The sequence below is a fragment of the Hetaerina americana genome, unplaced genomic scaffold (assembly GCF_022747635.1).
Source record: "Hetaerina americana unplaced genomic scaffold, ioHetAmer1.1.p SCAF_10, whole genome shotgun sequence".
Classification (NCBI taxonomy): domain Eukaryota; kingdom Metazoa; phylum Arthropoda; class Insecta; order Odonata; family Calopterygidae; genus Hetaerina; species Hetaerina americana.
Genome location: NW_027286070.1, coordinates 55626597 through 55654305, shown reverse-complemented (window position 1 = coordinate 55654305; position 27709 = coordinate 55626597). Strand labels below are relative to the sequence as shown.

At 35.3% G+C, this 27709-nt stretch overlaps 1 protein-coding gene across 1 annotated transcript; it reads left to right on the top strand.

Annotated features, from left to right (window-relative positions):
* The first annotated feature begins 21 nt into the window (after positions 1-21).
* Positions 22-26321, top strand: muskelin (muskelin 1). Its single transcript, XM_071598688.1, has 14 exons — positions 22-224; positions 515-584; positions 659-801; positions 1047-1245; positions 2559-2757; positions 11786-12114; positions 12220-12333; positions 15081-15247; positions 16816-17029; positions 18002-18226; positions 18309-18388; positions 19548-19799; positions 20051-20153; positions 25153-26321. The coding sequence occupies exons 1-14, from the start codon at positions 139-141 to the stop codon at positions 25396-25398; spliced, it is 2427 nt and encodes an 808-aa protein (XP_071454789.1). The 5' UTR covers positions 22-138; the 3' UTR covers positions 25399-26321.
* Positions 26322-27709: the final 1388 nt, after the last annotated feature.

Below are 27709 nucleotides of genomic sequence, written 5' to 3'. Positions count from 1 at the left end.
GTATATTTCGCTTAGCCACCGAAAGGCTAGAAATCCCAAGAAATACATTAGGGTTTTGTTCTCAGTGTTTTGTTTTTACGCGACCCTCTCTTTAACTCGAAGAACACCATCTCGTGGTAGAACCGGTATTTTCGAAACATGGCGGCGTTTCGACGGGAATCAGCTAAAGAGCTCAGTTATTCCGTTCACAAATGCTCTAGTGTCTCATCTATCTACGTTCCAGAGTAAGTAAAGCATTGGTTCTTAGATAACTATTAATTTAGCCTAAGGTTATTTTTATGTTGACACTTAGAATCAACTTTTTAGGTTGCCTTGGCCCGTTCCGTAAACATCGTAGGTGGCCAAAACGCATTATCCTGTACATGCAACAGGGATCCTTTTTACTCTAGGAAAATGTATCATACCAAAAGCTAGCGCATGAAATTACTGTGTTAACCACTTGAAACATTGTTCTTTAATTATCAGGAGATAATTTTTTCATTCATCAATATTTCTTGCTTCCATTTACCTTCAGGAATATTCAGGTTGATAAACCGAATGACCAGTCTTCGAGGTGGTCGTCCGACACTAACAACCCCCCACAGGTGAAAATTGAATTCATTTTCAGGCCATAAAATACTGTTTTAAAAACAATCTCTCATGTTCAAATTTTTTTCAGTTCCTCGTTCTTAAGCTTCAGAAATACTCATTAGTTGAGTCCATTACATTTGGAAAGTTTGAAAAAACTCATGTATGCAACTTAAAAAAATTTAAAGTGTACGGAGGTTTGCAAGATGATAATATGATTGAATTGCTAGAAAGGTAAGTACCTTTTTAGGTCATGTTGGTTATTCTCAAATTGGAAATCCTTGCAGCTAACTTTCATCCATGTAGCCATCCATTTGATGTTAATATTTAAGTTTAAATTTATTATAATCTAACTGGGGGGACAAAATATTAGCCTCTTAATCTAGGTTGCCCTTGTCAGTTGGTAAAGTGATAATACTCTCACTGAAGTGATATAATCATTTATGTACTTTCAATAATGTTACGATTATTTATTTCAGTGGCTTGCGGAATGATAGTTCTCCGGAAACCTTTGAGTTGAGAAGGTTTGTCGGAGGGCGCCCACTTCCTATCCGTTACCTCAAGATATCCCCATTTCAGTCTTGGGGTCCATCATTTAACTTTAGCATTTGGTTCGTTCGAATTACTGGCATAGATGCATGGGACATTGTGCAACCTTGTATTCACTCTTTTAACTTGGTAAGATATTAAGTGACGCTCATAGTAAATAGTTAATAGTGTTAATGAATGATGCGTATAAAATAAAGTACACTAAAGTAGTAAAAACCAAAATTGTTGAAATAATTGAGATATAATTATTAGCATGTAATTTTTATGGATTATTCTGTTTCTTGGTTCAATGACCTATGTCAGAAACTTGGCATATCAATAAATCTCACTGTGTTTGATTTTGCAACATAGTAGTGTGTATAAATAATTAGATAACTTTTTTGTTATTAGATTATTATTGGATTAGATTTAGGATATAAGATAGGTTTTGCCCGCAAACAGTTTTCCTTAAGGAAAATACACTTCAGTTATCTTAAATCTAATTTAATCTCAAATAAATCGCCCTAGATTGATCAGGGGGAGATAGATTGTTGCAAAAGACTTTGAAAATGATTGGATGAAACTTCTTTAATTACAGAGGTGATTCTCATTACATATATTTCTGTTATCATCATTTTTTCGACAAAAGTTTGTTTACACTAGAAGTTCAAATTATTTATTAGACTCGGATCTTTGTCCAATGAGCTGTAAATGTTAAAATGATATCCAAAGCAAAAGGAAGTTTTGTAGGCATTAAAAGCTGAAAAGAGTATGTCTTTATTTCTCTATAATGGGTAAGAGCTATCCAGGTCATATTTTCTATGGGTAGCTAATTCTAAGACAGGTGTAATGTGATGGAATATTATGGACCCAGTATAATATATCTGGTTATTGAATTAAAAAAGCCTAACACGCATATTAAAAATGCATTACAGATAATGAAAATTAAAGGCTTGTGTGGCTCATGATAAATTGGTGTTTAAAGAGGATAACTTACATGCAGACATTGCATGGGACACATGAATGATTAAGTTTCTCACCTTCCTGTCTTCATAAACAAGATTTGAGGTAACGTAAGAGGGGTAAACTCATTTCAGCTTATACACATCTGATACATATCACCTAGTCATGGTAATACCTTCAAAAAGTGAAGCAAGATAATCTGGTTGGAAAATGAGAGCTTGCATCATGGGAAAGATGTTATTGGTGTTAACAAGCTGCTGAGATAAGCTGTATAATCATAGGGATCCAATGGCATGTGCTGATGAAATAGTGTTACAGGGAGGCTAATCTCCCAGTTGCAGTATCCCTGGAACAAGCCTGTGCAAATTCCTTTTCAAACCTCATAATTTTTTAAATTGCAATTCAAATGTGAATAGGAACTAGGCAAGTTATTGTGTGCCCAAGGGCTGTTTAGCTTAAAAAATTCACGAGTTTCATTTGAGGGCATTTCCACCTTACAGTTTAGAGAACGAGAAGCCCTGAGGCTGTGCATGAAGCACCTGCGCTCCCGAGGTCATTGGGAGGCATTGGAAACCCTGGAGTCTGGGCAAGGTGTGCCTCGCTTAGAAGACCCTATCATCACTCATCTTCATAACCTTCTTGTGCGTGATGGAGATTACTTGGCTGCTGAAAAATTTGTGGAACAGGCTGCAAAAGGAGGTTTGTACATTGAAATTAGTCTTCTTTGATCTCAATTTGTTATCAATGTGGGAGACATTTCAAGGAAGAAATGAAATCATACATGTATTCAATGTGTCCTTTGCCATAAAAGAATAATCGTCTCAAAATGAGTGCCAAATTTACTTGCCGTCAGGCATGGAATAAATTCATATTTATGAATATTTTATCATTGAATCACAAAACAATGACTGCTACAGGTTTCCTTTTTGGTTTCATAAAATTAAAACATGATCAGGATACCAGGATGGAGATTAACAAAATGAAGAGTCGAAAGATGGATAGGAGATGCATGAAAAAAGAGTAAATGTGGAAAGTTGATTTTATGTGAAGTGTTATCCTTCCTGTTTTGTGCATGTTGATTTCTATGAACGGCCATCATACCACTGTAAGCTGCATGTCTAAAACACCAAGGAACTGATAAATCATTTCATTTCTATGATCTTACGTGATGTCATCTTTTAGGTTATTTATGAGGAATTCCAATTTCAATAGTTACTATGTAACTTTTCTTATGTCATTCCATCTGAGTTTTTCTATTCTTACTTCAAGTTGTGGCTATATACCATCTGTTTCATTTCCACTGCATATCATGTACTATATATTTCTCTGCCATTACACTTTGACTATGATTCCTAGTATAAAATGCATTAATTGTTTTTTCTAATGCAATATAAACATTTACTAATGGGTGCATGTGTGGGTAATGCACTCCTTGTGTATAACATTTTTTATTTTCATGTCCGTGCCCCTTACCTTCCTGAGGATAATCTAAATGGAGGAAGCCTCCCCTTCTTCCTAGTTGCTTGTTTCATTGCATATTTTGTATGTGTGTAAATGTTTAATAATGCTGGTATAAAGTCATGCTAGATTTTAATATTTCAATTTCATGGCATTTACTTGTAAAATATGAGCATCAGCTTCAGTGACACATATTGATTGTGGCATATGGTCTTTTTCATATTTTGTTCTTGCTCTGCTGGAATGGCTTAGTTGGCATCATCAGTACTTTTGTAAATAATCTCTAATTCAATGCAGATAATTTGAAACTTCAATTGGAAAATTAACAAGTTTACTTTTAAGTGCGAGTATAAAGTAACTCTGTCTGATTTTTCAATTGATACCGTCATTTCAGTAAGTTGCCTTCTATGCAGTTGCAATTTTGAGGCATTAGGTTTTTTTACCAGCATTAGTCAAAGTTAATGACGAACGAATTTTAATTTGCTAGTTAGTGTTATTTTCCAAGATGGAAAATATTTCCAATTGCTCAAGATAACTTATCAACCCAGGTTCATTCAAACATATGATTTCATAAAATTATGATATTTTATTACAAATGACTTGAGTAGAATATAAAATTACATGATATTTTTCTCATGAAACTTGTACATTGTATAGGCACGGGAGAAAAAAGGTATGATTCAAGGGAAAGGGAAATTTCTTATTCAGCACCCCTTTTTGCTGGCTGTACAAATACACAGATTGCTGCCTTTAGAAAAATATGACATCTGTGGTCTTATAATTGGTAGGCACTTGGGGGTCAGTGTTAGTGTATGACTTTGGCACAAAAATGAGAATATGGAATAGCTTTGGTTTTATAAATTGAACATGAAAATCTCTTTCCATCATAAAAGTATGTTTGAATAGAAAATCTAGCGAGAGCATAATTGGTGAAATTACTTGGTGAAAGTGATTCGTGGGTTGACTGAAACAGTGGGTAGTTCCACGTATGCCTCTTTATTTTATTACTTAGATTTTAACATGTAGCATTATAATCTTGTGTGTTTTTTGTGAGGTGTTCAGGGAATGTTTTATGCATAGTATAATGAATATACATATATGATTTATATTAAGAGTGAGCATGATAGCAGGTGGTTGGGAGGGGTAAGAATCAAGGTTAAATAAGGGATGACCAGAGTTATGGTACTGTCTGGTGTAGTCTCAAGGTGTTACTTCACTGAAGTCAATATTTCCACTATTGTTGTGCATAAATTATTCCAGACAAGAATTTGTGAAAAGTGTAATCATAGGAATAATGGGTAGTTATATTAGGTTAGGGAAGAGCCAGGTGTTCTGCTCCAGCAAGGATTGCCTGATGTACCAAAAACTGAATTTGCTTTCCAAAACACCATTCATATCCCACAGTCAAATAGTCTCCAAAGTTCAATCCTAACACTCCTAAAAATGTAGTGAACTAAGGCTTCAGATATGTAAGAAGAAAGGAGGGCACTCATCTTCTAATTTCAGTGTAAAATTCTATGTATGTATAAAGGATGGCTAAGGTTAATGGTGAGATGATATGGGGTTTAAATTTGGAAAATATATTAGGTATTTATTTATGCCACAGGAAACTGTGGAATGCACATTAGTAAATTGTTTATAAAGGCTCCAGATTTGAGTCATGAAAATCATCAAGCATCCTTAAGTAATCATATATTCTTTCAAATTTACATTTTCCTGAGATTTAAATCAAAGGGAAACTTGTTCTTTAGGACTCTCCCAATGTATAACATAAAAACACTTTATGACTGAGCTTTCCTCTCCAGACCCTGTTCCTCAACCTAGGTCCTGCCAGTTCAGTTTTTGTGTCTGCTGTTCAGACCTTGAGTATGAGTTAAAGAGATGTTTGGGGTTGATACTTGGTTGAATTCCATTATAATCTATAAGGAAGGATCAATTAACTCTGTATTTCCATAGAATAGAATTGTTATTGCTAACCAGTTTTGCTACACCGTAGAGCATTTGGACTAATGGAACCTGAGGTTTTACACATTTACATATCATCAAGAGAGGATGGGGGAAAGGGGAGTGGGATAAGGGAGGAGGGGTAGGCATACGATGGTTAGTCCCTAGGTTCCAGGTGGAGGGGAGGTCATTAGTTGGTTCCCTGAAAATCTGTTGGGAAGTAATTGCAGAATGTCCAAGAGAGGGGAGTGGAAAAGGCAGTCGCTGGTATGAGTTTCCTTTCTCCATGCACAGGTCAATAGGGCCAATTGTTCTTGGATGTCCATCCATGTCCTTTTTTTCTCTTTGTGTAACGTCTGCGGCATGAAGTTTACCTGGTGACCTGTCCCGAGGTGGTGAGCTGGAACTTACGTCATTCCTGTTTTCTTGCCGATGTCCCAATGATCTTTTTCTGCTCATCCCCAAAAACATACTTCTTGTCTGCCTAATTTATGACGCCTCACGATTCATACATTGGAGGTGGTAAACTCCAATCTGTTGAATGGTCTCCACAGGATCTTTCACTGTTGGGAGCAGGTTTTTAAGATCCAGTTTGTTGTGAAAGGCAGCATTTATGTTAAAGTCTTTGAGGAATTTTCCAATTATGAGGAGGTTTTCCCAGTATATTTTATGGGATGCCAACACTGTTGTTCAGGGAGATGGGAGGTATAAATTTCTCTAAGTGATAATTTCCGTGAATTCTTCTCGGGATTTCATCCGGGTAATCTCCTCCATCTCCATCGCTGCCGACGTTTCGATGAAATCCTTTTCCATCGTCATCAGGGCCGATGACGATGGAAAAGGATTTCATCGAAACGTCGGCAGCGATGGAGATGGAGGAGATTACCCGGATGAAATCCCGAGAAGAATTCACTGCCATCATCCGCCGGGAGAAATTGAAGTCCTGATAATTTCCGCTTTAAGTCATCTAAGGTGTGCTGTAACTGTTGGCTCCTGCTATTATTTTAATGGCTGCCATTTCTTCAATCAGGGCTTTGGGTGTTAAGGGTTAGAGTTAATGCCCAGAGTATCATGTCATGAAAAGTTGCTAGTTTTTGGTTTATTGAGTGTTTGGAAGAGGCATGGCAGACCTGGTCCATGCATTTGGGTTTATGCTGGATAGCAAAACTTTGCTGTCCAATTTTTATGGAGATCCTCAGACATATTCCACCTTTTGATGATGTATAATTGTGTTTAACATAAACCATTAAACCATTACCAGATGATTCTGCAGTGTAGGGAAATTAGCCAGTAATAAAAATTCTATCCTGTGGTAAAACAAAGTAATTTGATTTTTCCTTGTTTATTATCGAGTATGAGATTTTTTGCCTCAGTGAAAAAGTATAGCCTACTTCATGTAGTTTTTCCAGCTCGCACTGTGAACTCCATTTTAGTTCTATTTAGTGTCTATAGTAATATTGTGTATCTCTTGGAGTCACGAATGCAAGGCAAACCAAGTGGTGTATTGAGATGCAGGAAGGGAATTTTCTTTTCATTGATGTTGTGTCTTCCATGAGTTTTGGTCATTGTTCTTCCCATGCTTCAACTGTTACCTCTTCGTCTAAACACTCCACCTGGTGTTCAACTCTGTGCTTATGATTCCTCTATCACAGCACACTGTTGGAAGTCACCCTTGTGTTTTGTGTATATGGGGTTTTTCTCAGATTGGGATTTTTAGTCTTCTGTTTGTTTTCCTTTTTATTAGCCATTAAAAGAGAGAGGGAACATACTTTTCCACAGAATTTATGTGACTTGGTACAAGTTGTTATATAGTGATATGGCATCATCCGGTACACATTTGCAATAACACGTGATGCATATATACACAGTGAGATAAGGTGGGAGTAAGTTGGAGTTCAAACAGAATTGGTTATTTTAGAGGTACCAGTGACCAATAGGTGATATTGTAGTAATTCTGAGGTGTGGGAAAAGGGGTGGAGGACTTAAGAATCAGGGGGTGGTAAAATGTGTATTAGGGGGTCATGGTCAATGAGGGGTGGTGGGGTAATGAGATTATTGCGGAGGCGGGGTGGGTAAAATTTATTTGCTGAGTGTTACACTTTGAGTTGGATGAAATTTATAATTTCTATTTCCATTTGTTCAAGGGCATCCAATTTTAGGCCTTCTTTTTGCTTTTGGTTTCATAGTCACTGTTGTGATTGTGGTCTTTTAGATGCTTACCAAAGAGGGAGGTTGAGCCAGAATTTTCATGCAACATAAATGCTATCTTTGCTTTTACAGAGAAGTTTGGAAAGGGTCAGTTGCATATAAAAGGCTGTTCTTTGGGAGGTTAGGAGGCCATTTGATAATTTTAAGGGATTTTGTGGAGAATTCCTAGGGAACATTATCTGGTGTTGGTTGGGTTTTTTAAGTGTACATGGGAGATTTGATTGATGGCTATTTTTTGTTAATAAATTTTCAACAAAACTGTGTGTGTAACCATTGTTTTAGACTGTGGCTTTTATTTTTTCAAGTGCTATGTTGTAATAATTGAGGGTGAGTGGAATGATTAATGAACAGGGGAGTGGAGGGTGGCGTATTAATAGGAAAAGTGATTGTAGGAGTCATACAGCATTATATGATCAGCATGACTCTGAAAATACCGAATACTTGTTTTTATGTAATTAATGAGATTCTTAAATCTAAAAATTAATCGTGTGTTGTTGTTCATTCTACATAGGAAAGGCGTTTTAGGGTGCAAGGTATTTAAAATGAGGAATGAATCTAATTGGTGGTTGGTACCTGTCCAAAGACAGAATATCATCTACATGCCTAAACCAATAGCCTACATATAAGAGTTGAGTGTTTGAGTTGAATAATTTTTCTTCAAGGAAATTGATGAAGAGATTGCCTAAGAGTAGAGATAAGGGGAGCCCATTGCTAGACCATCTGAATGATGATAGAACTGTTTATTGGAAACAAAATATTATTGTTCCACTGCAGCCTTTATCAGGGAAGAGAAGTTGTTAACTATTTTGTAGGTAAGTTGGAATTGATTAGCATGGCATGGGCCAGTTGCTGGACTTCATCTGTGGGCACACAGAGAAAGAGATTGTTGATGTCTAAGCCAACTAACTTAGCATTGGCAAGGATGGCTTTTGTCTCTATGGATGCAGTACCAAAATTAAGAAAAAATTCTTGAAATTCCCACCATATAATACCTCATTTAGAAGTCGCCATTGGTGCTCAAATAAGCTTGATGCATGTACTGAACAGTCATACATTCAAAACAGTTGCAATACTGAGAGCAAGTACAGAGTATAACTGAAGAGCCGTGGTAATTGACAGTGTACATGCTGGTCGCTCGGCAGCAGAAATTATTCATATCTTTGGGTAACCAAAATTAATGTTTTATGATGTCGTCTCGAAGTATATTGAGTTTGAAAAGTTCGACAATAGTTTTCTGACATCTGAAAGGAAAACTTACTTGAATGAGCATTTTGTCAGGACACCCGACATCATTCAATGGGCTTAGCTAATTTTTGAGGATCCAGGGCTATCAATCCAAAATTTGTCATCAGTTGTCGGTGTGAGGCAAAAGATTAATTGTCCAATCATCAAGGAGGACCTCTGCAACAAGTATTGTGCACCAGTAATATAAGGCATGATTTCAGAAGCTGCTAGGGCAAAGCAAGTTGAACGTTACCACCTGCTTTTGTATTGAAGAATTCATGCTGATTACGGGAATTACCATCGTGTAGGTGAGTTGATGGACAACTGTTTTGCCCCCAGTCGTGGAGGCATCTTCAGGTCGAAGTGATTCACGTTGCAATTTGACTGCTATATATAGGAGATGCTGGCTGGGCCAGGAGCTCTCTGATTGGCTCTTTCTTGGTGGCCAATGGGAATCACCCTTTTATATGTGGGACCCAGGGTGTAGCCGTCCTCACTGTTGAAATTGTTTGGAATCTTTATTATTTCAACTGCTTCTCTTTATCAATCAATAATGCCCTTCTATTGTCAGCACTTGCTTGATCGAATTTGATCGTGTGCCCGGGTTCCAACCATGCATGTCCGGCAATTGCCGATGGTCGCAACTGTTTTTTATCTGTGGCCCTTTGGTGTTCTTTGGTCCTGCATCTGATGGACCGTCCTGTTTGGCTGATGTAGGACTTCCCACTTGTGCACTTTATCTCATATACAGCCCAGATTTAAATCCATTGGACTACTATGTGTGGAGCGTGGTCAAAAGGGTCATCAACAAGTGCAGACATCCAAATTTTGTGTCATTGAGAGTGAGTGTCATTATTGAAACAACATATGCTGATATCGACCATGGGACATTAAATTGGGCCTGTGAGTGCTTCAGACCAAGAATAGAGGCCATCATTCAAGGCAGTGGGGGATACTTAAGTAAATTTCTTTATGATCATAAAATATTTTATTACAAAAAATTTTGTAAACATTTTCATTTTTGTAATAAAAGAATGTTTGGAAAAATTGTTTAAAATGTCTGCCACCTGTTAGGAACTTAGCAAGTTTTACAGAGTTGTTTATGGTATGTATAGGTGTGAAATTAGTTTATTGTTTCAAAAGGATGTTAAGTTTAAGTTACATGAGATGGGCAGGGGAAGATATTGCTGAAATTAAGGGTCCGATGGGAGTATAATTTTTGCGTAGTTTAGGAAGACCATGTAATCTAGGAGCTAGGTTTAGTCAGAAGCCTTTTCTCACTACTGCTGAGAATAGCACTGATTTTGACTCTGCAATTTTCACTTACTAATGGAAAACAGGTTGGCTCTTTTGGTAAATTATCATTACATACATTATTGTGTTAAATGAAATCAAAATAGTTTTGTTCATAATCACACTCATTTACAATCACAGCAATGTTCTTTATGAGCTTTTTGTATGAGTTGTTCTTCTTTGGTGGTGTCTTGTAGTCTCTGAAGAATAGTATGATGGAGGGAAGAGGTAGAGGCCATACCAAGGGATGCATTGGGGAATGACATGAAGGCCTCTTCCAGTAACTGTTTTGAGGCTAGTGGTTCCTTCCAGAGGGTGACTTCCCTATCTTCAGCAATTGAGGGTCTTAGCAAGAAGTTTGGGAGGGAGGTGACAAATTTTAGACCCTTGTTGAGAAGATTGTGCTTACTATCTGAAAACACTTGAGTGGGTAAATTCACTCATCTCTTGGAGGGGATAAAAGTGGCTCTGGTTTGAAGGTCTTTCTTCTGGGATACTGTGGCATTATGCTGAAGGCATATAAGTTTTCCTGGATTCTTTCCATTGCAATTCACGAGATTTTACTGACCTGTTCCTTCCGTAACACTGTTGAAGAATTTCAATCACTCCACAATCTGAAACTGGAGAGAAAGTTCTTGGCCCAAAAATAAATGATAATCTGAAAAGGAATCAAGTTAAGCATACCATATCTATATTCTCCTGTCACCCAAAGGTGTTTAATGACAAGGACTGCTTTCTGAGCTGTAACTCATTAACTGGGTGCCCTGATCTTGATGTATGCTGGAAAAACTCAATTTTTTAGGCACTTTGTGCCGAAAAGAATGTTTAGAGTAGCAATATTGTACTTAAAATGAAAGCTTTAAAAATCGTTTTTGCTGTACTGCCATACAAGCATATGAAAGAAACTTTACAGGGTTAGGCTTCTTTTTGTGGAAGTTTTGTATATCCAATTATTGAGAGAGAGAACATAATAATTTTGTAATCCTGGATAAATTCTGTGGAAGAGTACTTCTCTCTTTCATTTTATGGTTATTCAAAACTTGCACGAAGTGAAGCCTGCAAGGATTTTTCATTGGCATTTTGTGTCCTAAATGCTGAACATGTGTCATTTGGCTTCATTGGGACAAGAAAATGTATGTGCTTTAGTGCATCTCACACCGCGTAGTCTTGCGACATAACTTTGTACTGTTTAATGTGGCAACTCTACTGAAATATATCATGAATTATAACTTGGCTCAATCTGAGAAAACATGACCAAAAATTTCTATTCTAAAAGTTAGTCTTGGTTCATTCAGTTGTTTTTCTCCATTCAGCTTAGCTGATATAAAGCACAATCTTTTGAGCCATTCATAAACCATAACATTAGGAGAAAATATTTTACATTTCCTTAAAAAATTAGCTAAAAAGTTAAATCTTCATCAAAAGTACAAGTGTGAATCAGTAGATCAGGCAGTAAGTTTATAGGCCCAGTTTTGTCTTCGAGGTTTCCATTTACTCAACTTTTTGAAAGAATTGTTCATGTAATGAATCTAATGATAATTGTTTAAAAAACTGTGTATTTGACCTCATGCTCTTATAGTTTTGTTTTGTCTTCTTGTAGGTTCGTTGTTTTCTCAATACATTGAACGCCAAGAGTATAAGCCAGCATGGCATGCAATGTCAATATCAGGGAGCAATTCTGAAATAAGTACACCAACATCTCCACCAGTAGAAATTGGAAACAAATCAAATTTGCTCTCCCCATCCAAGCAGCAACCCCTATCACCACGTCCTGGCATGAGAGGTGGACACCAAATGGTTATGGATCCTGCTGCAGAAACGATATATCTATTTGGTGGCTGGGATGGAAACCAAGATCTCAGTGACTTGTGGTCATACCATATACCTTCATGTCATTGGACATTGCTTTCAATGGATACAGAAGCTCAGGTGTGATATTTTACTTAATTTATTTCAACAAAAATGAATGATTTGTTGTTGTTTTCTTTAAATATTCCTATTTGCTCTTTTTTCAAAATGAATTTTGCCTACCAGGGAGGACCTAGTGCACGTTCGTGCCATAAAGTTTGCCTTGACCCTGAGAGACGGCAGCTTTTCACCCTTGGGCATTATGTAGATAGCCAGTTCAGATATCCAGAAAATCTCAAGGTATGTACATTTCAAAATTATTTATTGCCTATTTGTGATAGGCTCTTTGCTTGGGCAGAGGGTATTCAGATAGGTGGCAAATATTATTTATCAAGGTTTCAAACTTCTTTTTCATTGACATCTTACCTACATTTCTTTCTTACTAATATCTTTTGGGGTATACATTGTCAGGAAATGCATGGTATTGGGGTCTGAAAGTTAACTATTTAAATGAAATGATGAGTTCCCTGCTCACTTTCACTCTTTCATACTGCCCTCTCTTTACACATGTATTTGCCTTTCATTTGACATTCATGTATTGCTTCATTCATTTTTTTCTGTTCCTGAAAATGTCTGAAAATTCTAGAGGCAATGGAAGAAGGGTAGTAGTAGTAGTAGTTTTGAGGGGAGGCGACCGACAGCTAGGGTCATATGCGCCATAGGGGATGGATAGGAAAGGATGAAGGGTGGAGAGAAACCCGGCGTCGGCATTAGCCCACTCTTTACGAAAGGCGCCAAGGGGTCCGCAGTTTAACGTCCCATCCGGCGTACTCACTCAAAGTGCTCTCCACAAAGCACCTCAAGTAGCTATCGAGATACCTCTGAAAAATATTCAACACCACCGGGATTTGAACCCGCGCCCTCAGGGTGGGAAGCCAGTACGTTAGCCCCCGCACCATCTCGATCCCTAGTAGTAGTTTTAGGGGAAGCGACTGACAGCTAAGTTCATTTGTGCCATGAGGGATGTATGGGAAAGGTTAATAGAAGCTTGGCATTGGCAATAGCCTACTCTTGTCGAAAGGTGCCAAAGGGGTCCGCAGTTTAACGTCTCATCTAACGGACATCGTACTCACTCAAAGTGCTCTCCATAAAGCACCTCAAGTAGGAATCAGAATACCACTTAAAAATATTTGTCGTCTCAAGGATTTGAACCTTGGCCCTCTTGGTGGGAAGCCTGTACATTAGCCCATGCACCATCTTGATTCCCTCCCGAGACTTGTAATCTTCCTTGCCTTGAGAGGCTTTAACCATATTTAACTCCTTGTCTTTCCCTTACTGTCAACCCATTTTACTCTTCTCTCATGCATTTCTTTGATTATTCAACTTATATTTGTTCTTTCAGCAATATAAAACTAATTGTGGATATTTCTTTCATATTTATCCATTCCTGCTGCATCCAGTTAACATTTTTTCAAGGACCTATTCATTCCTCATCTTATGTTTCCTAATTTTATGGTGTATGCCCCTCTAGTACCCCACAGTCATCAAATTGACCACATTTATACTTATCCTGCTATACTCTTTCACCGCCATGCATAATATGATAATATGGGAAGAAGTACACTTATTCAGAATGTTATTTCTTTTTCCCTCAACACATTCTTTTTTTTTGTTATACTACACATACATTATTTATCCTGGCCTTTACAAGCTCTCTTCTCTCTGCTTCCTCTCATAAACATTCCTTCAGGATAAACAAAATCAACCATGTTCTGTTTGTTGCCAATGAGTCTCATTTTCCTATCATTTTTCCAATTTTCTTATGACAATGAATACTTCATTTGGGCATATTTATCATGGATTTCATTATCTCGGGTACCTCTTTGGAGCTATCTGGGACCCACTATTGAACTTTTCTCTCTCTCAATCACCAATGCTGCATCATTGGCATGCTAAAAAATGGGAGTAATCACATCTCTGAACCTAAAATCCACAGCATTTTATATCATTTCCTGTGAATGTATTCATAGAACCATACCAAAACCAGGTAATATTTTGCATTCTTATCATTTTTTTATTTCCAACTAGTCATTCAAGACCCAATTCACTCTTATAATCTTATTATTTTCATATGTTACTTTTACTGTGCCAAAAAATCCACTTTTTTGTTAGAAATTTCTTTTACTTATTCAGAGCTATCTGTTACAGATTTCATGTGGAAGTTATGCTATGCAGGTGATCTCTGCCTTATGATGTGCATACTCATATTTTTCCCAGTATTTTGGGAAAGTCACCCTTGTAATTATGAGGTATGCCAAGTATAAGACATAAGACAAAATAAAAAATGTCGTGTGTTAAAAAGATTGAATGACTTCTCATCAATAAGTTTTTGGACCACATTATAAGTTTGAGGAGACTCCTGAATATTTAAAATGTCAATTGTACAGACTACTTCCACTTCCTTTTTATTGTTGGTGTCTTAACATTCCTTTAAGTTCCCTTATCTATGATGATTTGATCTTATGTAGAAAGAGGTCAGTAAAAACATGAATATAAAGGATATTCTACCTTTATAGAATCTTTAAATAAAAGTAAATTATTAATTTGAAATAATAATCAATAATGGCATTCTTGAGTGCTTGTGAATATGAAAGATTGATTCACTGATTAAAGCATATTGTAATAATAAACTGTTTATTTTTTTAACCATCACAAAGTCTTGTATTTCAAAGTAAAATTCATCCCAGAGAAACAGGTATTTGCCGCCATACATCATTCTTAAAAAATGGTACCTTCAGACACTCATTAATGATTGGGAAATACCATGAGAAATGTTTATTTTAATTGTATGTAATCGAGGCATTAATGAATATTCAAATCCAAGAAATTAGATCAAATTTCTATAAAAATTCGGAATAGATATGCTATTAAAATTCCAGGATTATTGAATTTGGCTCCTTGCAAAACTACTTTTGTTAATGAAGTGTTTGTTTGCCAATCTACTTACTCGCTCTTATTGACTTTGATGTGGATATTTTCATTTTCAGAGTGACTTTTTTGTGTATGATATTGAAAGGGATCATTGGACTCTAATAACAGAGGACACCGCTTCCATGGGTGGACCACAGCTGATTTTTGATCATCAAATGTGTATGGATGTGGAGAAGCAGACCATTTATGTGTTTGGGGGCAGAATTCTTCTCTCAACATTTGGGTATTAAATTGATATTATTTCTACCTCTCTGAACTTGAAATCACTGCCTTATCATTAATGCTAGTATGGTTGCAAACACATGGCAAATTGTTTTTCTAATGTAATAATGCTATTGGACGTTTCAATTTTATATTTGAAATTCCCATTGAAACATATAGTGCTTTGCCATTAATGTTTGTAAATACTAATTTATTATTATAGGTAATCTACTGGTTGAGGTAGGTTTTTGATGGACACAACTACCAAATAAATAGCTTATCTCTCCTGACAAAACACAAACCTACATCCTACTCTGCAACAACCCCCTCTTCATATCCATGTGATGGGTGCATTCCAGAAGTGATGCGATTGAATTTCCCTCGCCTCTCCTATTTGGTTGGTGTGGGATGGTGCAGATGCTAGTGGAGTGGCACAGGAAATCCCAATCGCATTACTTTCGGGACACACCCTGTAAAATAGTCCCCCTCTCAGATCTCCGGGTGGGACTACTAGGAAGGGTACACATCGGCCAGGAAAGACAGATGCAGCATAGGGACATGGAATGTAAGTTCCATAGGGATGAGTGGAAAGCTGGAGAATGCCAAGATAGAAATGGAGAGGCTGGTTATATATATCCTTGGAGTTAGTGAGATCAAGTGGACAGGAGCAGATGACTACTGGAGCAAAGGATATCAAGTTATATACTCGGCAGAGAACTGGAGGATTGCAGGCGTTGGCATCATATTTAAGAAAGAATGGGGCAGAAGAGTAAAGGTAATATTGCCGTACTGCGAGAGACTTCTGATTGTGAAGTTGGAAGGAGAGCCCATGGGCACTGCGATCGTGCTAGTATACATGCCGATGTCTAGCCTTACAGAAGAAGATATAGAACAAGTGCAACTTATGCCAAAGGAGAAAGACTAGTCAAGTTTTGCAATGATAAGAATATGGTAATACCCTCTTAAAACAACATCGGCGAAGGAGGTATGCATTGAAGATGCCAGGGGATATTGCAAGATACCCAATAGACTACATACTAGTAAGAAGGATATACAAGAACCAGGTGAAGCAGTGCAAGAGCTACCCTGATCCAGACTTAAATAGTGATCACAACCTAGTAATCATGGAAAGCCTACTGCAAGAAAATTAAAATACCAAACAAGAGCCAAGGTGGGACTCAAAATTGCTGTCGGAAAAAGACAACACAGGAAGATTCACCACGGCCATTGACAGCAAACTAGGTAATGAAGGAGAAAGGAGACAGAAGAGAGATGGGATGAACTGAAGAGAGCAATCACAGAAGTTTTAGAAGAGCAACTAGTGAGAAAGAGAGTCGACTTGAAGGAACTCTTGTTCACGACTGAGATAAGGGAACTCATAGAAGAAAATACAAGAATGCCTCAATTCCATAAAGTTAACTCCTGAAACCATCCACAAAATTTTTTATATTGATTGCCATTGGCATTTTTTTCATTCTGTAGACCTGAATTTATTTATGAATTTAAACTTGCTCAAAAACATTTCTTTAAAATTTTCTTGTTGGAGTTCATAGTCATGCATATTCATTTTTATCTTAATTTTGAATTCAGATCTGGAGATGATCGTCCTGGATGTGCTGGGCTTGTGGGTACAGCATCTTCTATGGGTCCTCTGGAACCAACTTTCTCTGGACTCTTCTCTTATCATATCCCAACGAACACTTGGATGAAGCTTGCTGAAGACTCGAGTATGAGTGGCGAGAGTTGCAGCTCAACACTACCCACCATCCGCTCACGAGTTGGCCACTCAATGCTCTTTCACCCAGTATGTAACACTCTTTTCCAGAGCTTATCTGTGTCCTTAACACTTAGTTATATTTTACCACTTTTAATTAATTACATTTGTGGCACTGGGTTTCTAATATTCATCCTGAACCCAGTTGGGAGAGGAGGAAATAATCCAATAAGGTTTAGAGTCAAATATGAAAAGACAAATTTCCTTATTCCAAATTATTGGATTTGAAATCAATGTAGATTAATGTGTTCGATTTTGAAATTTATGAGTTACATGAAATGAGTGTATTTTGATTTCAATGAGGCTTACAGGGTAGGGTGTTTAAAGCAGTATTTTTGTAGTAAATAAAATATATGAAATTGTATTCAGGTAACGAATGGTATCAACTAGGTTTTTCTATTAAAGCAATATTCTTTTTAAGCTTATAATAGGCATGTGGTATGTTTAATTCTGGAAATAGCAGTTATTCATGGAGTTGTAGCTGGTATTATAAAATAACACAATATTGCAATTGACAACTACTTCACCCTATATTTTTCAAAACCAAGAGTGTATGTTTAATAAAAAATAGTTTTTTAATGATTGAAATTGCATGGTAATTCATCTTATTGGTATGATACCAATTACAGTATCATGTGCTTAAATATAGTTGTTGCGATTTGCTTATTGCAGTCCATCATGCAAGTTCACTTCTGGTGGTCAGAATTTCATTACATAGCTTGCTAAATAATCACTACTTAAGCCAAATGACAACAATAACAATTACTCCTGACACACTGCTCCTGTAACTGCGTCAGTTAAAAGGACCTGTGGCATTCAATAACCACACAACATCATTTGGTTGGTGTGGCCCCATGAGAGAATACGGGTGTCTGATGCCATGACATTCATCATCTCCTTGGGTATCATATGTCCTATTGTACTGGCATTGGATTTGGGGTATTAAATGTTAAAAATGAAATGTGAAAATAGAATCATCTTTGGTTTTTGCATCCCTTTTAGGGCAGTCGCAAATTATATATATTTGCTGGTCAGCGTGGCAAGGAGCACCTGAATGACTTTTTTACGTATGCTGTGGACACTGGGGAAGTGGAGCAGATACTATCAGATGGTGGCTCCAGCAAGAGTTCCGGAAGCTTAGGTTCAGAAGGGCGACGTGTACCAGCGGCTGGTTTCACTCAGCGTGCCACCATTGACTCAGAAATTGATGAAATATATGTTCTCTCAGTATGTACTTTAATATGAATTTTTGTATCTTCACTGAATATATTGTTAAAGTTACTGAAAAAAACTTCTTTTTCTCCAATAGGGTTTAAGCAAGGATAAAGAAAAAAGAGATGACAATGTACAAAATTCCTTTTGGGTGTATTATATCAAAATCAACCAATGGTAAGTATTAAAATTTATTCCTCTCCTCTGTTACATTTCTCATTTGGTGATGACTGATTAAGCTCTAGGACTGTGTCTAAATACCTAATTGAATTATAGCTGCATGCTTTAAGCAAAATAGTGGCAGGTTGTGAAGGAGGGCCATCAGGTAGAGTTCTCCCATTTTAAATGACGGTAAATAAAACTTGAGTGTACAACATATGAATAACAGAAGTGTTCAAGAAGGAATTATACAGTTTTTGATACCCCAAGAAACATTAATTTAGCAAAATAATACTCCCTTGGATAAATATCCACAAGTAGGTATTATATTAATTTTACAGGGTGAGGGGTGGGTAAGCTTTTTGTCTCAGCCTGACGTTTTGTTGACTCAGCCAGGAAATTTAAGATGAGGTGGAGATTGGACTAGAGAGTGTTTCAGATTAAAAAGTAATAACTCTAATATTTCACTTGGGGATATATGTAATCCCAGTGAATGTTGTATTAACATCATGAAAAGGTAGTGACAAATAACATTGAATTTCCAACAAATAGAATTTTTATTGCAGACTAGTTTCGCTACACTTAAGCATCATCTGGGATAGTGATTCCAGCGAAAGCCAGTGTTGCCAGTGAAACTAGTCTTCCTTTTCATTATAATAAAATTCCACAATGTCAGTCTTTTTTACATATTTGATGCTGAAGATTTTAAAAAATTAGGCATGTTTGCATGGCATGAAGTAAGGCAGGAAATATGAGGAGTTGAAGAGTATATTCAACAGATTAAGGCAAGATTTGATGGAAGTTGGTCATTATGAGAATAACAAATTTACCCTTTTCCACATATTCAAAATCTGTGGAAAAGTGTAAATTTGTTTTTCTCATAAGAGTTGAAGAGTGGTTATATGGAAGATTTGCTGATTTCATGGCACATGATTGCTTTGAAAAACCTGTGGAAGAATAATTTATTGGAATGCCGGTTTTATTTTTTTATCTAACTCAGGTTATCGATATCAGATTGTAACTAAATGGAGATTCATTTTTTTCCAAAATGATTGCTGTTTTTAAAAGCTATCTTAAAAAAGAGAAACTTGTTTGGAGAAAAAGTATTGCTAAAGCAAGTACTAATATAAAACAAGTACTCCATGGCTATTTATTAATAAATATTTTCTTTTTTAAGGTCTTGTGTTTATCGCAATGAAAACACGGGAGAGCGTTATTGGAGTCGGATGCAACACGTTGAACCTTGTCCCAGGTTTGCACATCAGCTGGTCTATGATCCTGTCCAGAAAGTTCATTATCTTTTTGGGGGAAACCCAGGTCGTTCTTGTCTGCCTAAATTGAGACTTGATGATTTTTGGCAGCTCAAACTTCAAAGGCCAACCCAGAATCAGCTTCTGCAGCGTTGCAAAATGATGATTCGCACTCACAGGTACTTTTTTATCCCCACAATTATAAATTACTTAGTGTATGTTGGTGTGTCCTTGTTAGAACATTCCTTTGGATATGGATTAGGGTAATTCATGTAATCTGAAAAAAGATTGCCTATTTGACATTGAAATTATGTTGTTATTTGATGTATTAAAATATCGAATATATTTTTGTTAGGCAATATCATTTGTTAAATAAAAATTAACTAAATTGTATTTAATCACTTATGATTTTTAATCATTTTTTTCCTAGGTTTGAGGAGTTGGCTGCAGTCAACAAGATGTCTGCCCTTAACTATTTGCAGACTTCTCTCTCAGAAATTGTTGACCACAATGATCCTGAACAAACCAAAGAAGTAAGTAAGGCTCATATTTCATTTTATCAACACTAAAGACATCGGTAAAGAAAATAAGGTCCCCATTTAAAAAACTATGAATTTGGAAAATGTCATGATAATCCTGTATTTAATTGTATATTGACGTTGAAATAAGGTAATTTATTTAATGGTAAAACATTGGTTTCTTGGCTGAGTATATTAGTATTCACAAGGAATTAAAAAAACTCACCAAAATTTAGAGCAGTATGATTGTTTTCATCAACTATGAAATTGTACATGAAGATGATAAATAATTCATTAAATGAATTGTACCATAATAAAGTTTGCTGTCATCCTAATCCATTAAAGTACAATTTCATAATCCATACTAAAAAGAAAGACTCGTACTTTTCCACAGATTTTATTATACGGTACAATTTCATAAGGTTAATCTTGATACCATTGAGTCAGTATGCAGTAGAATCTTGCTTAAAGAGCGAGTAATTTGCAAAATGAGCAAAAACAGTTCCCCCAAAATGATGTGCTTAATAGGTGACATTTTGCATTACAAATGACTAGACTTGAGAAAAGAGGGAAATTTTTTAAATGACACTGACCCTGATGCTTCAGTTTGTGTTTAGCACGTATTCCACTAGCATCTTAGTGTCACATTTTTCCAAACTTGTGTTTAGGCATATTATTAGTAATTTTTGTGCTAAGTTAAGTAATATTTTGTGCATAATATTAAAAATGTCCTTGAAGAAAAAGTTGCAAAGTTAAACAAACTGGCAGAAATGTCCCTGAAGAAGAAAGAGCTGTAAGAAGAAAATGGTGAGAGAATAAACATAGAAATGAAAAATAAAATCATTGAAAATTGAGAACAAGGTGTGATAGCTGATCTAGTATGCACATACAAAATCAGTCTTCATCAGCAATTTGCAATGTCCTCAAGAACAAAGACCAATTTAAGGAGATAGATGCCTCAAGGGGTATATACGTATTCTCAGCCATGTTAAAAGGTTACCTCTCATATGGATATACAAAAATCAATTGCATTTGACAATATTAACAAGAATATCATTTGTCGGAAGATGAAAGTGATTTTGGCAAACCATATCAAAAGAAGACAGGATCAATGGCCAAAAAAGTATTTAAGGAAAGTCATAGGTGATTATAGAAATTTAAGATAACAGCAGCATCCCCAGCATTATGAGGCTTGGTGAAGCAGTGAGCTCCAATTCAAAGGCAGAAGATTAATTCATCAGTGGCTCCAAGAAGCTTGTAGATTCTGATGGTTACCTGCCACGACATGTTTTTCAATGTGACAATCTGGGTCTCTTCTGGAAAAAAAATGCCATAGTGAATCTGAAGAACAACAGGCAAGAGCACATTGACCAGCCGCTAGCCAATGAAAGACAATTTCACTCAGATATTTCATGCCAACAAAAGTGGTGATTAAAAAATTAAACCCCTGCTTGTTTACCTTTCAGAAACTTTATAAGCCTTCAAGAAGTGTAAAGAATAGTAGGCTAAATGTGATATGGAAGTCATGGGAAACTGAAGTGTTATATTTTAAAAGGCACTACCCTAATAAGGTAGTGGCTTTGTGTGTCTCAAATTTATTTGATGATAATGCTGAATCACATTTTCACAAAATATTGAAGAATTAGCGAAAACAAATGTCTCTTGATGGATTTCAAGTAAAAGAAAATTAATTATGTGTCATAAATAAAGAACTAATTATTTTAATTCTTTTTTGTTTTCTACGAAAAGATTTCACGATCCAAGTTGGTTAATTCTACGATAAGATGAAAATGATTCACAAATCCTTAACAATACATACATACTTTGAATAAACCTTGTTCATAATTATTTTTTTCCATGGAACATATTATCATATTTTTCATTAATTTATATGGGAAAAGTTGTTTTGCTGAATGAATGTTTCACTTTATAAGAAGAATGCCTGAAGAAATTATGCTCGCTATGTAAAGTTCCACTGTATTGACCGTAAATGCTTGTAATAATTACTAAAAAGTCTTCATGCCATGGAGATTGGTGGGATAAGCATACATTTAAATTTATAAGATCCAAACCATTTGACACCACCCATTTTGTTTTAAGTGTTTCAGAATATTATATCTTGGTGAACTGGATTTTTTTCAAATGAGTTATACATATCTCCATGTGGATATTTTATCTTAAGAGATTTTAAGACTTTTTATTTAAACCCTTTTTGCTAGAGGTTTGTAGCAATGAAGAAGCTTGCCTTCAGCAAGAAGGCTGAAAATGGGCTACAATGCTTTGTGGAAACTCAGTCTGCATGTTACTGTGCTAGTTGCCACATGTGTGTGGCATCTTGTAGTCTAAAGTGGGTTAGATATTTGGCTTTTCTGGCTGACCTCTGCAGTTGTAATCATGTGATGTTGGATTTAAATCATATGTAGATGTTATTTCTCATCATGACTTGGCAGAATAAGAAAAAAAATTACTAAATTATCAGGAATATAAATTGCACTGTACTTAATAACCCTCTTTAAAATCATTATTACTTGCATAATCCATTTATTAATACAGAAAAATAAGATGCTGTCCTTGTGTTACCATCGCACATGAAGTGTTTTGCAGTCACCATGACAAAATGTTCTTAAATAATTTTCAGGATGTGGTTAGGAAAAAGTTGTAGCACATGAAAATGAAGTAACCCCACATTCATATTTTAATTCTTACTTTTATATTCTTTAAAATAAGAACTAGAATTACTCTACTTATCATGTTATCATCTTACGTTGAACAGTGATGCTGGTCTCTCAATTACTAAACATTATGCATCTAAAAATTTCATTTTATGTAAATGATTGTAAAATAAATGCCAGTTGGTACGAAATGAAGATTATTTTCTCTGTAGGATTGTTAGTGGCATTTTGAATGGCAAATGAAGTGTGATGGTGGATATAATGCAATACAATAATGTATATCCTTAACATTAATAATGAGTTTTGTGAATGTGTAATTGTATCTACCTGGGAAATCTTGAAAAAAAATGCATGAATATCAGTGGTAAACTTAGATAAATACTATTAATGCCTGGAAAGTCAAGGAAACTTTTGGACATTTTTGAGTGGAACTAGTCCAAATTTATAGTATGGGAAAAAGTACAGGTGGGAGCCCAAAATCAAAACTGCTTGCATACTTCATGCACATGTGAATTTCACTTGTTTTTAGAAAATTGTCAATGTACAGCAGTATTGCCAATTTATAGTGGGTCATATAATAGAACGTGAAATAAAGAGATGGCTGCATACTCACCACCTACAAAGAAAAAAAGATTAGCAAAAGACAGAAGAGGAAATTTACAGATGAGTGTGATAGTTACGTTGGTAAATGGGTGAGAGAGAAACAAAAATAAATCCATGTCTGAAATTGTTATCAGTAAAGGAAAGAGACAGAAGAAAAGTGAACATTTAGCTGGTGATAATCTGGAAATAAATGGTGTAGAGACGGGTCATGTTGGTATTCTAAAATTGATGAGTGAAACCATTTAAGCACATTTACTGAGAAAAGTGTTCTATAAATGAATTTGAAATCAGATTTTCAGATTTAAGTGCATGGTTGGAGAAATTGGGGTCGTAATGTGAAGTAAACTCTGTTCTCACCTCTCACATCAATATTACTGTGATATCTTTTCTTTGTCATTGGAGGTGCCATGTGAGATTGTTTCTGTGGTGATCTTTTTGCTCTTTAAAGTAATAATTCCCTAGCAAAATAGAGGTATTTTATATTCTCTGCATTTGATGAATAGTTGGTAGTTCTTTGATCTCTTCTTTAACTACAATTGTTGTAAATAGGGCCCCAGTTTTCTTAATTTTATCTTGGATATTCAATCGCTGGGTGGTCTGTATCAGATCTAAAAGATATTTTGATCTGCCAATCTGTTCACCCTGCCTAGTCTATTGATTAGTTTTTATTCAGTTGCTAGTTCATTAGCATTTTTTATTCTTGTGTGAAGGTATACAGCTTGCTCACCTGCCAAAGATTCACCTCATTTTATTAAAAAAATGGGCATAGCACAAAGAACAAAAACAGGGCTATATTCATTAGTAGAATATAGAGCGAATGAAATGTGTATATCATGAATATTGTATGCAATGCAAAAGAAATGGCAGACTGAGCATCACTTAAGAATAGCTTTATGAATATTTGATTGACATTAAAATTTTTAAAACCCTCTTTCACCTCTTTGTGTCATGCCAATTACCGTATTTTCCCATCGATAACGTGTGCGTTATCTATGCTAAAATGTTCTGATGATCGTAAAATGGCGATGCGCGTTATGCAATGAAAATGAAAAAATCCAAACATACGTATTTTTACACACACACATCCGATATAGACGTATTTTACTCACACTATATATAATTTTTATGCGCTTACATAATTATATGTATATACAGATGTGCGGCCTCTATACAAGATAACTATGAAGCCCTGGGCGCACGGTATCTATACAAATTATGATAACTACAAAGTTCTGGGTGCGCGTTTTTGATGGGAAAATTTGGTACTTTGATTTCAAAACTCTCGGTACATTGCTGTTCTCTGATCCCTGTGTTCTGTTCAAGTATGTTAGTACTTTCAATAAATTTTGGCCACCAAAATTATCTTCAGTAAGCTATCATTCCACAGAGTATTAACCAAATGGGTCTATTATTTCTGTATTGTTTTTATTTAATGTTCCTTTTCCCATCCTATTTTTGAACTCATTTATTGCATCAATTCTGACTTCTTCATTCTTTTGTAGCACCAATTTCCATTGATTCCAAACTTTTTTCTCCTGCTGTCACTGCCCCACCATTCATATCTCACACCTATGGGAGTAATACACTATGTATGTGGATATTGATCTAGTGTTAAATAATTTTTTTGATTTATTTTATCTTAGTAGTTGCTCTTCCTTTCTTAAAATGCCTTTGCTTTGCATTAGTGTTAAATACATGGCTAATTTAAGGAAAACAACCTTTAATAGTTTTATCTTCAGTTCCAGTTAATGGCAGCTGTGCTATTTCGAGATGAAGATGGGAGTGGAGAAGAGGACTGTGGCAAAATGGGTGCTCACTCACAAAATTCAAAAGACGGTGTCGAGAGCGAGGATGAGCATGTCTTGCTTTTAGCTACGAGTGAGTGCCACATTCGAAGGTCTCGCCTTTTTGATCGTATTGTGGAATTCTTCCCGGAAACTATGACACAACCAAGGTCAAACCTAATAGATCTGGTGCCTCTTTGAATGCCTTGATTTGAAGAACATTGATTACAAATATTACGATATGGCTGGTTCTGGTAAAAATTGATGATCATCCTCATTTTTACTGTTATATGAACAACTAAGCCTAATTTTGATCAGAAGCTCAATTTATGTTCTTTAATAGATCACATGTTTTGGTTTAGTCTTCATCTTCTTCTATGTCATTGACTATTATCTATTGAAATGTAAGTTCCTTAAGTTCATAATGATTGCTTATACTGCATGTTTTTTAATGCATGAGGCTTAAATATTGTATAAATAAATGTTGGACTTATTAATAGTTTTTAGGTGCCATACATTAGTCATTGAAAACTTAACTATGTTATACTTGTTTTAATTTTAAACTGCTGATTCAGATACTCATGTGGAGGTTACTGTTTCGGACAGCCGATATCAAAACACAAATTGTTAAATATTTGACATTTAAATCATCAATTGCAAGAGTGTACAAATTTTAAAAATCACTTTTCCAATTTCATATTTTGGTCATATAAGTCACTAATTGTTTGGATACTAAGCAGTGTTATCCATCACTACATTTCCATATGAAGGCTGTATCTGTAAAGTGTTACCAAGTAAGGCAAACTGAATAAGATACAGAAATGAAATGTCTCATTAAAAAGCACTTCTATTTCAATCAAAATTCAACTGCATTTCTAAATTATCAGGTTAATAGCCTCTATGTTACCTTTGTGATAAAAGTAAAGATACTGTTTACGATGTCTAGTTTTTCTGTGTTGCTGAATATTAGCAGCACATGGGCCTCTATTGTAAGTGCCTGAGTAGCAGGTAATGTAAGTCATAGTGCTAATTTTGTTAAAAGTAAAACAAAGTTACAAGTTGAAAAAAGAATATTAATTTTCTTAATGTCTATATATTTGTATACATATATATATATATATGTGTATACACATATATATATATATATATATATATATATATATATATATATATATATATATATATATATATATATATGTATACACACACACATATATGTATCAATTATGTATGTGTGTATATATATATATATGTATGTATATATATATATATATATATATATATATATATATATATATATATATATATATACACACACACATACATAATTGATACATATATGTGTGTGTGTGTGTATATATATATATATATATATATATATACACACACACATATACACACACGCATACATACATAATTGATACATATATATGTGTGTGTGTATATATATATTATGTATCAATTAGTTATCATTTCTCCTACCTAAGATTTTGCATAATTATTTTCAAATATATTTTAACACATTGTTATTTAACTAAAATGGAGGCGTTTTTAAAGTAATCTCTTTTTGTGTCCTAAGAATTGTTTGTTTTGACTGAAGTAGTTAATTTCACATTGATTAATGTGCAATTATGCTCTATTTTCAAAGGCTGATCACACAGTTATGTGTGAGTGTAATTTTAATGCTTGTCAAGGGTAAAATACCATATAGCTTTTAAGTGCAATGTTACTAAATTCGTTGACATGTTTATTTGTATATAAATGTAAGGGTGCATTGTATGTACATATCTATATTCTGAAGCTATAACCAATAAGCTGGAGATTTGTTAAACATTGTTCATTATGTATTTAAATGTAAATCAAAGCACAATATTAATTTGTTTGACTCAATGTAAGTTTTTTTTCCTGGAATCTCTAATGTAGTGAAAGATCTCAAGCTACGAGTATTTGACCTTGTAAAAATAACTTGTAAAGAGACGACACATGTACAGTGAGGCTGCAACTGTAGTTTTAACTGCTGTAAATATGAACAGAATGATTTTGAAAAATCATTCCTGACAGTTTGTACTTTGCAAATTTATACATGTTTAAAAAATATATTTTTGAAAAGTTGGCATTAATGTTTGCTGTCATTTTTTTGTATCTATGTATTCCTTTTTCTCTTTATTGAATTCAATTCCTCCAATGGTTCTACCTGACCCATCAAAGGCTGATCAGATGGTGTAAGGCTGACCACGTGGGTATCAATTGCATTGGGGAGGGTTGATCTTTTGTTATTTATGTGAAGTTATCAAATTGGTCGGTTTGCATTATCATTCCCAAAATTGTTGGATAGATCTGTCAATGAGCATTTTTGTTTCCCTAGACAGTTTCCTATTCCTGACACCATTGGCTATGCCATTCATTAGCGGGGTGTTAGACAGGACTTACTTCACCCATACTGAAACTACGCCAATGTTTAGCTCCAGAGGCTAACAAGCATAGAATAAACCAAAAAATTTTAAGTTTAAAT

Bases quoted from the DNA above. Each gene is read 5' to 3' on its own strand.
- muskelin (XM_071598688.1), top strand. From the start codon at position 139: ATGGCGGCGTTTCGACGGGAATCAGCTAAAGAGCTCAGTTATTCCGTT. The intron at 12,334-15,080 runs GTATGTACATTT...TTTCATTTTCAG, and splicing joins GATATCCAGAAAATCTCAAG to AGTGACTTTTTTGTGTATGA. The intron at 18,389-19,547 runs GTAAGTATTAAA...TTCTTTTTTAAG, and splicing joins TATATCAAAATCAACCAATG to GTCTTGTGTTTATCGCAATG.